The sequence below is a fragment of the Sinocyclocheilus grahami genome, unplaced genomic scaffold (genome assembly GCF_001515645.1).
Source record: "Sinocyclocheilus grahami isolate Dianchi unplaced genomic scaffold, SAMN03320097.WGS_v1.1 scaffold2261.1, whole genome shotgun sequence".
NCBI lineage: Eukaryota > Metazoa > Chordata > Actinopteri > Cypriniformes > Cyprinidae > Sinocyclocheilus > Sinocyclocheilus grahami.
Window position 1 is genome coordinate 49,427 of NW_015507440.1, and position 14,200 is coordinate 63,626.

General features: G+C 37.3%; 1 protein-coding gene across 1 annotated transcript in view; it reads left to right on the forward strand.

The window, feature by feature from the left end:
• Nucleotides 1-4,767: 4,767 nt before the first annotated feature.
• Nucleotides 4,768-14,200, forward strand: part of LOC107574528 (deoxynucleoside triphosphate triphosphohydrolase SAMHD1-like) — a 10,905-nt gene continuing 1,472 nt past the window's right edge. The window contains exons 1-10 of the mRNA XM_016260985.1: nt 4,768-4,792; nt 9,450-9,526; nt 9,783-9,943; nt 10,327-10,442; nt 10,550-10,606; nt 12,201-12,214; nt 12,581-12,739; nt 12,818-12,921; nt 13,289-13,430; nt 13,797-13,888. Of these exons, the coding sequence (XP_016116471.1) occupies nt 4,768-4,792; nt 9,450-9,526; nt 9,783-9,943; nt 10,327-10,442; nt 10,550-10,606; nt 12,201-12,214; nt 12,581-12,739; nt 12,818-12,921; nt 13,289-13,430; nt 13,797-13,888 (947 nt within the window). The remainder of the gene's footprint in view (nt 4,793-9,449; nt 9,527-9,782; nt 9,944-10,326; nt 10,443-10,549; nt 10,607-12,200; nt 12,215-12,580; nt 12,740-12,817; nt 12,922-13,288; nt 13,431-13,796; nt 13,889-14,200) is intronic.

Sequence of the window (14,200 nt, forward strand, 5' to 3'; positions counted from 1 at the left end):
ATAATAATAATAATAATAATAATAATAAAAGATACCTACGAGATCAAAGGCAGATGTCGCGTAATTTACACTCACATGCTGTGCTGCTGATTAACATAATATGATTTCAGTTCTGTTGCCTTTATATAAAAATAAATATGATGAACAAGACACTCAAAGTGCTTGCTATTTAATTCCATACGAAAGGCGTATTTATCATCCATTTTTACTTTAATACAAACATGTATTTTAGATTTTTATAGAAATATGACAACAATCACATTATCTCACACAGAGATTGCACTGGCATAGTGTTTGGGAACATTCATGCATAATTGAAATACATAATCACATGAAATCAGATAGAAAATAAAATATTTTAGAAGAGAACACAGCATCACGGTTGTCTGAACCAATGAGCATTAAACTGTGTCGTCAGTCAGTCGTTTCCCATCATGCTTTAGGTCAGCGCAGTCGGTGGAGAGCAATCCGACACAGCCGCCTCGCCGTCGCGAGAGCTTTTTGGCACACGTCAGCATGACATCAGAGCAAGTCGGACGTAACTCTTCTAACCGGCATGCATCTCGCGGTGATCACCGGTGATCGGTTATGCGCATATTTTGCTCATCTCAAACAAGCCTAATGAAACTGAAAATAACTACGGAGCCTGACTTGTTAGTTTTTGACTGTATTTATTATACCTTATACTGGAGGAAATGTTGGTGATGGTTCACCCCCGGCACCGCCAGGTGGTGTGGCGTATTTCAGGCTTAGCCAAGACCATGCAGGTAACTTAGGGATCCCAAGGTCAGAAAAGTATTATATGACGGGGAAGTCTAAACACATATAATGTCTGTTTCATTCATATTGGCAGCCACAGGGCGCCCTCCCACAGAAATTCCTCATATGCATCCCAGGAAATCTGTAATATGGACAAAGGAATCCAGCTATCCTTGTGGCTGAATTATAAGATAGAAACGCTTGAACTGATTAAACTAGTGATGGGAAACCAAGGCTTTCTGAACCGTTAGAGGCTTTCATGAAATTGTGCCGAAAACCGTTCATTACTCAAAGCTTTTAACACAGTGTGCATTAGCGTCATCTGGTGGACTTGGTTTCTCCCCCAAATCTAACAAAACATCGCGGAGCAGAGGATGGGTTGTGGCTAGAAGGGATACAGCAAAAACCGGAAGCTAACAATAAATAGAATTTTCTACCTACTGGATTGTGTTTTATTAACGTCTACACCAGGGCGGTGTTCCCGTATGGCAGAGTATGGCAGTCGACATACCCTAGGGCCTAGGCCCAGTCAGGTGTGCCGTGGAAAATCCAAACTCTCTTTTATATTTCGTTATTATTGTTTTAACTGCTATTGGTCTTCCTTATGTCTGTTTGAGGGTTTTAAAAAATATTTAACCAATGAAAAGCATTCAAAAGAGCTTGTCACTAAACTTTGTAATGCTATGGATCCTCAAACTGTCAGCGAAACCTCGTAACTTCACCCTGCCTCCATCCAGAACGAAGCGTCGCGCAGTGCGCACAGCCTGGAGACAGATCTTGGCTTGCTCGCAATGCAAGGGTTAATAATAAATAAATAACTGATGTTTTAATAAGTACCGTGTTTTCTTCACTAAAATACTATGTCTGTAAAGGCTAATGTTTTTTTGTGAAACTCCGCCACTGGTCTACACCTACCCCAACCCTAAACCTACCCCTGACAATAATGCAAAAATAGTCATTATTGTTGTACAGTGTGAGAAAAAGTATGCTATATTGATGTGCACATGGCCAGTAGTTTCTGCTGCATGCCATCTAGCCTTAACCCAAAAGATGGTTTGAAAAAGTTTTTAATCTGTGCCAACTCGTGTCATGCGTAGTCCGGTCAACGGATTCACATATTGATCAGTAATATAAAATATACAAGTGTGTGAATATAATTTATAATTGATGTGAGTAGTAGCAGAAATATTTTGGGTGAGCTGTTCGGGGTCTCTGAGACCCCAGCTACAGAACATGATAAAACGCAATAGAGGTGTGACGTGCATTCAGTTTCTGTCTGGTGTTGAGGTTATTCTAAACTATTCTACTGAATCTCAAATAAGTGTACACACACACACACACACACACACACACAACCAAGTCAATGCAAAGTCAAACATGAGAGTCATGCGAAGTGCCGATTTTTTCAAACCAGCTGTCCTGACCTTCTGATACTGCATGACTTTTGAAGCTTCAAACGTCATCAATTACGTGAGATATTGTCATTCCGATACAAGCATCAGCACAGTGTGTGACACAACAGTGCTTTGAAAACTGCGTCAGAGCATCGGAGCCTCTGTATCAATCGTCCCATCACTAGATTAAACAAAGACAATAAACCCACGACTGTGACAATATATGGTTTATCTCTGTTCTTCAAGCCATCTTGGGTAGTTTCATAATAAAGTACATTTATAATAAATTGCTAATCGACATTGCCTTTATTACAGTATAGAATATGCCTCATTCTGTGATAAGAAGCCATAGATCAGAAAAGGAAGTTATTTCAAACTGTCGACTGATGTTGTGGAGTAAAATCATGTTATTAAATGTTCTCTTTTGTTGGACACCAGGTTTATAAACGCTTCTCGTTAAGTTTGGTAAGATTGTTAGCGCGTGTTGCTTTTTTCAGCGACTCAAACTCACAGCGCCTGCAGAAATGAGCAGCAGCATTTACTACTGACGCTGCGGGATGTATTAGTATGTGATCTTGTAAGAAGACGCTGTGCTGTTCAGTGCATTGCAGGTTCACAAAATAGAATGTAGGTATTGTTGTGCTACACCGCTATTTGCTGGAAAATGTAGTTAGCTATTGGAAAAGCTACATTGTTTTAAAAGTAGCTGAGCTACTGTCAAGCTACTGAAAATGTAGCTCCGTTAGTTGCATCACTACTTGTAGCTAGCTACTCCCCAACACTGGCACCAATTTGCAATATCAAGCAGCAAAATGAGCTGTTTTGTGCAGATAAAAACTAGCTGGACGCGGATGAGAACGGAAGCCAGACACATAACATTGACAAATGGCCGCACCTTCTCTTACAGCAAGAATAAGGTGGATAAGGTCTGTGAAACTTTATCCATAGAACACCTCCTGCATTTTCGTGCGGAACATATCATAATTGGCTCTAAAACATATATAAAACATTTCTACTCATCAAATCTTACTCAACACAATTTATGGAGTTTAAAACAACATATTGATTTACATTTATTTTTACATTCATTCATTCTGCAGTCTTTAGTCAAACTGACTTACAAATGAGGACAAATACAAACACCAGCAATTCATCAAAAAGCAAAATAGACATTTTAAGTGCTGCAGTATGAGGCTACATATTCAGAACTACAGTAGACACATTAGATGCTTAAATTTTGTCTTCAGCATTGTACATAATGTTTTTTCTTTTTCTTTCTTTCTTTCTTTCTTTCTTTATCTCAATTTATTTAGCAAAACAATGGAATATAACCACCCTTAGATGGCTACACTAAGGAGGTCCTCAATCAGTGTCGGTCACACAGTAGGCTAGCGAAGCACCGTGGTCTTGACCAGAAGCTCACAAGAGGGAGATCCGGACCATCAGTAAATGATTCGCTAAAGAGCGAACACAAACATCATTCATCCAAGATCAAAGCCTGATGTAAGCAGTGGGCATAGCACTAGAGGACTGGACATAGCTATCCTCGAATAGCAGTTCTCTCAGATAAGGCTGAAGATTGCCCAGGCCATCTACTTAAAACCCCGAAGGGGAGACAGCACAGTCCAGGCAAGGGGCTCACAGAGACCACAATCTAAAAACCCTAAAAAGGGGAGCAGTCTCCGAGCTGGAACACAGCTATCCTCGAATAGCAGATTCCTAGACAAAGACTTCCGCGCTTAATCGAGAGAACTTGTGCCAAGAGGAACACAACCTGGTTAAGAAGCCAAGCTAGAACATAGCTGCCCTCAGACTGCCATATTCCAGAGCAAAGTAAGATAGAGTATAGGCGACTATGTGTCAAACATTTGATTGATGACTGTCATAAAAATTCCAAAAACAAAAAGTACCAGATATGTTTGTTAAAACAACAGTATACGATAGTTGAACTTTTCAACCTCCGCCGGTGTCTCGGGAACAGAAATCTTCCCTCGGTGAGTAACTTTCACTACCGCGGGGTAGACCAAAGAGGATGATATCCCCAGCTGAGTTAGCTTCTTCCTCGCCGATGCCATCACTCTCCTCTTAGACACAGTGTGGGTGCTATAGTCTGGGAAGAAAAGCAGCGGTGCTCCCATATGAAGAATTTGTCCAGCGGTTCGGGCTCCATTCAGGATTGCATTCCGGTCTTGATAACGCAGCATCATGAAGATTAATGTATGAGGGGTTGATTTCGAACGTTCACCGCTATAAATACGGTGGGCTCTTTCTATCTTTGCCAGCAAGAGAGGGAATCCATTAAGGAAGATGATTCTGTACAAATCCCAGAGGGTCATCTCCTTCTACCCCCTCTTTCAGCCCCACTAGACAGATATTGGACTGGCGGCTTTTATCCTCGATTCTCGCCAACTTTTCCTGAAGGGAGTCCACTGCTAGCTTAACCTCCATAGTGTCTTTTTTTGCGTGACGGAGAGCTGTTTGCATGCTATCAAAATTATTTCTTATCAGACGAACATCCTCTTCCAGAACTCCAAGTCTATCAACAAACGGGGCGAATTCTTCTTTAAACAGTTCCCTTACGAAGCTAAGGTGCGTCTTTAACTCATCGGCAACAATGGCGCGAAGTTTCTCCTCAGGCAGTAAATGTGGAGTTGATCCAATGATGATCTCTTTGTTAAGTACTTCAGCACATACATGTGTGCTATAGCTGACCATGAACTGCAGAGCTTTGAGTTAAAGTCATGTTTTTCATAATTTTACTAAGTACATTAAGTGTTTCCAGTTGTATACTAGGAAATATTCCTTCTCAGTGGATTCAAGTGAAATAAGTTAACCAAATGTTTACACACTATCAAAGCAGTGAACAATCTTAATTGTAGTTCATTTAGTGAATTCAATTTCACAACAAATGTTCTAATTTACTGTAAAATGTATGTATAGCATTACGAGTTCACAGTTGCTCTTGTAATTTCACTCATATTTATCAACATTAAATTCTACAGTGATAGCTGTAAAAAAAAAAAACAGTTTGCTGTATTTCACAGTACAATTGTAATTATTGATTTGCAGTACTTTTGTAAATTTACAGTCTAACTGGCAACCAACATTGCCAGTAAGTTACTGTACATTTTACATTGTTTTTTTTTACAGTGTGTGAACCACAGCATTATGCATGACCATTCACGCCCCCTCGCATATACTGTACCTTTTCTACACAAAAAGTGTAGAAAATAAAAATGATGAAATCAATATATTGTTTTCTGTAAATGAGTAAGATGATTTTCACATCATCTAGCCTTCAAGATCCAGTTCTCAGAAGTCTTGTGAACAAATGTTCTGTATGTGTTTTATGGCCTTATTTCAGTGACTTTAAAATTAAACATTTTCACTAAGCACGCACGTTGTTTTCTCAAAAACACAATCATGTACATACATGCTGCTCACATACAGAGGCGGACAGTAACTAAGTACATTTACTTGAGTATTGTACTTAAGTACACTTTTTGAGTATCGGTACTTTACTTGAGCATTATTTTTTTCTGGGAACTTATGACTTTAACTTCACTACATTTGAAAGACAAATATTGTACTTTTCACTCCACTACATTTCTATCAAGGTCCTCGAAGTAGAAAGTATTTACTACTGTATGAAGCAGCTTTGAAAGTCAGGTTATTAAACTTTAGCCATTAATATGTTTATAAGCAACTGAAAAAAAACACAAACGTCAGGGCATGTCAAAACTTCTCCAGGGCCCCAAAACACCCTCAGACCCCAGAGGGTTAACTCACTTTAGTTTGATTAGTGGAAAGTGTGCCGCTGTAATGCATGAAGAGTGACCAGCAGAGGACTCTAGTGCTCTTCATCTGGACTTTTATTTTGTAAATGTTTCCCTGAGTCACTTTGCACCAGTGTCTGTTATAAAGCTCTGTCTGATATTAATTGTTGAATTAATCGTACTGTAATCTTGAGCATCTTCATCATCAGTCAGTGTTTCTGATGAGTTTTCAGTTTAGTTTGCTTTGCATTTGTCGATTTAAAACAGACTTCTGTGTCTAAATGAAAATTAGTGTCCAAATTAAAAGAATTAAGACATACTAAATTGTAATTATGAGATTGACATCACAGGATGGAATTGTGATAAAAAATCATTATGACAAAATAAGTTGTATGTGTGTATGTTACATAAAAAAGTCAATTGACATAAAGCATCAACATCTAATCTAAAGTAGCTTTAACATGTGAAAGTGTGTATGAATGCAAATAGAAGCACAGATCAGCTGCTCCTTCAATGAACAGAAGAACCGGGACAACTGGATTCACTTGCATTAAAACACTGAATGTTTTCATTATTAGGCCTACTTATGAACTTACGAACACGCACACGCACACAAGCCATGTTTGTTTAATATGTCTCAAGTGTATATCTTGAAAAAAGATGCTGGTATTTTGTGGTCTCTTGTGCTTTAGTGTGGGATTTACATTTGGTCTTTGATCAGTAATACATATCCAATTGAAGATCATCACCACCTCACATTAGATTATTACAAAAACTCCAGAGAAAAAGACAAATAAAAACATGAACAAATACAAATGAATAGCTTTTAATAGCTGAGAAACAGCAACGGGATCAATGTTGGATGATTTGTCGTGGCTTTGCTGCATTACCAGACATTCATGCAGAACTTCTTACAAAAGCAATAATAGCCTGTTGCATCATTTCCATGGAGATCTCACTCAAGCGGCACCCTTACCTGTGCTTAGCGACACATTTATCATTAAAATAAGGTACCATTCACAGGTGACGAGCTCAAAGCAGAGAGAGAAAGAAGACCTTCAGTCGTTTCTCACGATTAAATCAAGCAATGTAAGTATCTGAATTGTGCTGTGTCAGTAATTCTCAAAGCAGACAGCACACATCATATTAGTAGTTCATAGTAAAGCTGTATTAACTATGCAAATGCTGCAGACATTTATGCAGACCTGCTTTGCTCCTTTTGGGCTATATAGTGTGAGAAATCTTGAGGTCGTCATCCAGAATCGTTAATGACGTGTAATGATCTCGATGGTTTGATGTTAATAGATTCAGTTTTAAACAAGTTTCAAGAGATATCATAATGTAAAATCTGCTTTTCTTCTCAAACTCGACTGTAAACTATTTCATCCACACACTTGTTTCTGTGACTTCTTATGAGGTTCATTGTTTGAAATAGATGCATCTCACCTTGACGTCTGTCAGAGATGACGCTCATCAGTATTTGTGACACACCCTTCACAGTCTCTGGATCTATAAAAGCTGGAAGCAGATCAACACATCCTGACTGACATCATACTAGTTTGCTACAGAAGAAAGAAGACAACAGATGCCCCCCAAAAAAAAGAAAGATGTCTGACTCTGGTGATGTAATGCAGAATGAACCTTTCAACCAAACTGTTGAAAATATAAGAACACTGTGTGAAGCAAGTGAAGGTAAGAGAAGAAAGATGTCATGTGAGTTTTTACCTTTTGCCATTTTTTCAGCAAATCATATTTTGGTAAATATAAATTATGTTTGACTCACTGTTTGATCTTTCCAGCTCGTTAAATAATTTATTCATAAGACAAAGCTGTAACGTGGCTGACGAGACGTGAGACGTGCGGATCCATATGCGAGCTTTATTTAGAACAGAAGAGGTCAGAAACACAGGCAGGGTCGAACAATGGCAAACAGGTATAATGAGGGCAAGACAGAAGAGTAATCAAAACCGGGCGTGGTCGATAAGCGGCTAACAATATCCAGAGGGCTTGACACGAGGGGTATCCAATAACAATGCAGAGGTCCAGGCAGGGTCAAACAGTATCCGAACAGGGCAAGACGAGAGAGGTAGTCCGAAGTACACAAGCAATAGTCAGAAAACGAGGAAACAGACAAGGCAAGACTAGGCTAAGGCTATCGAAGGGAAACAGGCTCTGTAGAGTAGCTATCGCTAAGAGAGAGATAAATGCATACAATACTCGGCCCAGGGAAGGGATCAGAGTGAGTGTTAAATAGTGAGGGAGTGATATGAAACAGCTGGGTGCAATCAGTGTTAACAGCTGTGTGCAATCCGTGCTGAGTGCAATCAGTGCAATGAATGATGGGATATGTAGTCCGGGGTGATGTGCAACAGTGTGTAGTGCGAGAGTCAATGAAATCGGAAAGGGTGACCTCTGATGGCTAGCAGAAGAAAGTTCATGGACCGGATTCGTGACAAAAGCCCTCCTTTGTAATTCAATCTGACTTTATACATTGAAAAGAAATTGAAAAGGTGCATAAAGGTTTAACACAATTGTGTTTTTGTGGTGTCATCATTAACATTTTTTTTTTCAATAAGTTTCTCTCACTTTCCAACATAGTGATGTTGTGCTTGTTTTAAAATGAACCAGAAGAATATACAATACTCTGCACTCTTACGCACATTTGGTGCTTCAACCATTCAAAATATGATGATTCTATCTTTTGCTGACACGTAAATTTGAGTTATCTACAAACATTAATTTGGCCACTCATTGTAATAATAGTCAGATGTTTGTCTGACAACAGCTGGTACAATCCATAAAGCAGTTTTATCCAGTTAATAAAAGTGAATTGATACATATATTATATTTATGACATTCATTTCGGAAATGTTCTCAATTTACAGCATTATTTCAGAAGTGCCTAAAACTTTTCAGAGTACTGTAGTTGCTGGTAGGTTAATTCAACACGGATTATTTTAATGTGCTGGTGGATGTCTTTTATAAAACAGCATTTTATTTATTTATAAATTTATTTGGTGTAAACTCTAAAACCAGATCATTCCAAAATTAATGTTTAATGACATACATGTTGAAGATTAGCCTACAGGGTGTAAAATCATTCAATTCATTTCTGAAGTTCTTTTTTATTTTTTTTAAACTTTTTTCAGTGTAGTAAAGCTTCTCCTCTATAGAGTCTTTTAAATTATATTCATGAATTATTTATAAATAGCTATTTCAAATAAAATGTCAAACAATTTACTTTGACAAAAATATCACATTGAGGAAACTTGAATTATTTGAACTCAAATAAACACTCACAAATTAGCAGCTTCAATACATAACACATACTGTAATGCTTAATGTTCCCATATTCAGTGGACTGTGCAGTTTGAAGCTGAACATATCAATCACCTAATCCAGCTGTGCTTTGAGTTGTTGCATAAGTGTAATTGATGGCTACCTCTTTATACTTGGGTTTTCTTGTTGTTAAATTGAAATAAAATATTTCTTACATTCATACATTATTTGTATACCACAGAGAAAAAAAAGAAGATCATTGGGGAGTTGCTAAACATTGAAGAGAAATATTCATTGAAGCTTTCAACTGAAGTGAAGGTAAGCTCAATATAAAAGCAAGAAATAGAAGAAGTGAAAAATAAGCGAGTGGTTAGGTTGAGTCATCCTCTCGAATTAAAACAGTACACACCCATATATCCCCCCCTTCAGTATACATTCTATGGTTAAAATTGTTTCTCAGTGCAAATTTGCCCAGATTAAAAGCACAATTTTAAAGTAAATGATATACCAAAGCCATTGTGGGATTGACCTGTATTGTGACGTAAACAAAAAGTTTTTCTTTTGTATGCTGTAGGTTGTTAATGACTCTGTCCATGGTCACATTGAGCTGCACCCCCTGCTGGTGAAGATCATTGACACGCCACAGTTTCAGAGACTGAGAAACATTAAACAGCTGGGAGCAGGATACTGGGTCTTCCCTGGGGCCTCACATAACCGCTTTGAACACTCCATTGGGTAACGGATGTTTACACACAATTTAATCAATGCATCGGTAACACTTTAGACTACAGTTCCATTATTAATGACTAACTACACAGGAACAAATGAGTATTAGCACTCTAGTAACTAACAAGAAACTCACAACTAACAAGATTAATGAATTAGCAAGTAATAGTGAATTTCGTGTTAGTTACTAGAGTGCTAATTTTGCATTACTCATTTGTTCCTGTTATTCATTAATGACGGAATTGTATTCTGAAGTGTTACCAATGAATCATTTTTTTAAAAGTGGAAATATTTAGAAATCTGAGATGTAAAAGTAATTGATTTGACCAATTAAACTATTTATCTATCATGTTTTCCTTTAAGTAAACTGAGGTTCTGTTTGTGTGTGTAAGTGTGGCACATTTAGCAGGATGTCTGGTCAAGAGTCTGCAAGAGAAACAGCCGGAGCTCAACATTACCAATCGAGACATTCTCTGTGTCAAAATTGCTGGTCTGTGCCATGATTTAGGTGAGTGCCACATATATATATATATGGTCTGTGGATGTGTCAACTACTAGTGGTACCACCATATTCTACAGATAGCAATTTTACATTTGTTTTTTTCTGTTCTCAAGGTCACGGTCCATTTTCTCATTTGTTTGATAAGATGTTCATTCCTGCAGTCCAGTCTGGTAAATATCAGAGTTTCTCACTTCTCTAGTCTTGCTGTTTGTAGTTATGTGTATAAAAAGTACAAATTATTCACTTGTGCTCTTAATATTTTAGTAATTAAAAACATATGTCACTAAAAAAATAAGATTTTTAAAAGAATAGTTAACTTTCACACATTCGTAAAACAGCAGTTCATAGAAAACTTGACTGTAAACAACATGTTTTGACGTGAGAACCAATTGTGTTTTGGTGTCACTATCATTCCTCCACACGAACATGGACTAAACATGCGTTTCAGTGCAAGGGAGGATTATTAGCGAATAATGAATAGTCTACATTTATGTTGCTTTTTGGATCTTGAACTGCTTTTGTATGGAAAGAGTCCTTAAAAATTGTAGCTTTTTTTTTTTCTTTTTTTTTTTACAACTTTGCAAAGATATTAAGGTGAGTCGTGGTTCTCAGCCCTTTTCCTGCATATCTCCCGAGTCAAACACACCTGATTCAGGTCATCGGCTCATTAGTAGAGCTTAAAATAGGTGTATCTTTTTATTTTACAAGGGACAAAATCATATTACAAGCCAAATACTTAACAATTTTGTTCATGCTGCTGGGTGTCAATCCAGAACCCATAGCATTAAATAAAATTAATTGGTGCACCACCTTTAATGTGACTATGCAAATGTTTACATGGACAACAATAATCCGATATTAACAGGATTAAGACAACACTCTGATTAAGAATCTACCATTTAAACAGTGATTTTTGATTACCTTAATTACCTAAAGCTGTACTCGAAGTAAACACAAATCGAATTAAGACGTGGAGCATTCCTATTTTAGTTGTGTTATTGAAGTGCAGTATAGACATGTACACACCTCAATCACACTATTACCGTCGTCTAGGACTTTTCACCACACACGGCAGTGGACAACCGTTTGACGGCAAACAAAAAAGCATGGCTTCAAGCAAGATGGCACAATTTAATCAGTCGTGTCTGTTTGCAGGTATAGCAAAAAAATTAATTGCCTGCTCAATTAAATATGTGCAGTGTCACATGGTTAATGCAAATTGTCACATGACCAGAGCAGTTTACATTTACATTACTGTAACAAAGTTCGTAGTCACGGGAAGAAGGAGGCGGGAACCGGCGAACATTTAATAAAAACTTTAATAAAATAAACAAACACAAAATAAAGTCCAGGCCTGGTCCTCTCTCGTCTTCCACTGTCGTCACTCCTCCTTTTATCCTTCTGGAGCTCCCCCGTGAGACTCGAGACCGGTGAGTGGCGAAGGTGTCGCTCATTAGCATTTACTCCACCGGCCTCGCTCCGTTCCCACGGCTCTCGGCCCCGCCCCCGCCCCCACACCCCCACTCGTCACGATTACATTACATTTAGTCATTTAGCAGACGCTTTTATCCAAAGCGACTTACAAATGAGAACAATGGAAGCAATCAAAATCAATGAAAGAGCAATGATACACAAGTGCTAGAACAAGTCTCAGTTAGCTTAATGCAGTACACGTAGCAAGTTTTTTTTTTAAATCATATAATAAATAAAAAGAATAGCAATCATTTCATATATATTCCATGTTGTTGTTTTTCTTTTTGCTAGATGCCAAATGGAAGGTGTGTCAAACTACATACACAAGTCTTCAGGCTGAGAGTAAAATAAGAAGCTTTTTAATGAGATCTGGTGATATTATCAACTTAATGTCATGTTCTACGTAACACACAGTTTACTTGACCTTTTTAGTTAGATTTAGAAATGTGTGTTTGCATGTAACATGCATAAACCACAGAACACTAAACCTTCAGTGTTTTTTTGGTTAAAAAGAAAAAGAAAACCACAAAATAAAAACCTATGTCTATAAGGAAAAATCCCTTTTTATTTAATATATTTGTTCATGAATATATTCATATGACTTTGACTGATTTACATAATTATATTTTATATATTTATCTATGCTATTTATGGTTGTGTTTCATTTTCAGCATGAAGAAGCCTCAGTTAAAATGTTTCACCACATGGTAAAGGAGAATAATCTGGAACAGCTGATGGAATCATATGGACTGAAAATGGAAACAGATCGTACCTTTATTGCTGAATTAATCAAAGGGGTGGATACAGCAGAAAAAGAGGTACAAACTCCAGTAAACAACAATTGCAGACTACGTTCACCAGCGTATGTAAATGTTTGATAGCTATTAAAAGTATGTTCATTCTTCCAGTGGCCTGCGGATCCTGGCAGGACGGAGGACAAGGCTTTCCTTTATGAGATTGTGGCAAATAAACGGAACGGCATTGATGTTGACAAATGGGACTATTTTGCTCGGTAAATATACATTTAGAATTCTTCCGTAATATTTTTGAGTAACCCATGCTGTATGCTTTTTTGATGGACAGGAAATAACACCTAGTACAGATGTAGAGATTTATTTGCCCCTGAGAAACTTTCTTCTGATTAGTGAACATATGCTTAGAGGTCAACAAGATATCTTGCAATTATATCATCTTGTCATCTGATTTACATTATTATCATTTTCTTTATTATTGTAGACTGTTGTCATATTGTTCAAGCTTTAAAAAAATCAAAACAAGAATATGGGGAAGATTATATATAGTCCAAAATAGAGAAAGTACAATTCTTTAAATCTGAATCATTGTACTTGAATCATCATTATATTAGTGTATTTTTACAGAGACTGTCATTACCTTGGCATTTCAAAGAGCTTTGACCATCAACGGCTGCTGATGTTTGCTCGAGTGTGTGAAGTGGAAATAAAGGATGACTCCAGTAATGCTGAAAAACCAATGAGGCTAGCCATCTGCTACAGGGACAAGGTACCTGATACATTTGATAATATTGTGAAATTATGTTATAAACTTATTTATGCTTTACAGTGTCATAAACAAATTTATCACCAAAAAAAGATTGTTATTTAATATATTGTGTAGTATATCAGTCTATTACTCAACAGCATCTTTAGTATAACATAACTTTTGCTTTCAACATATTTTATAATTAAATAAATATATTTTACTTCAATCTGGCTAATTTATACACCATGCATCAAACTTTTATAAATCTTCTTATAATATAATATAATATAATATTATATAAATCTTATTTTATTTTATTTAGTAATGTATGGAAAGACAAATGGCTGCTTTTACATCACATTCTAGTCCATTTTCTTTGTCTAACAGGAGGAAAATAATATTTATGACATGTTTCGCACCAGATACACACTGCATCGTCAGGCCTACCAGCACAAGACTGTCAATATTATTGAAATCATGTAAGATTATATATATATATTTATTGCAGGTATCATTGATTAAATAGTTTTAAGACATGGCTCTCTGGAATACTTGATAGATCAGTCACAGAATTCATTCTGTATAATGACTGCTGCACAATCTCTCTCTCCCTCCCTTCCTCACTCTCGCTCTCGCGCTCTCTCTCTCTCTCCCTCTCTCTCTTTAGCTCTCTCTCTCCCTCCCTTTCTCACTGACTCTCTCTATCTCCCTCCCTCCCTCTCCCTCCCTCACTCCCTCTCTCTCTCCCTCCCTTCCTCACTGACTCTCTCTATCTCCCTCTCTCCCTCTCT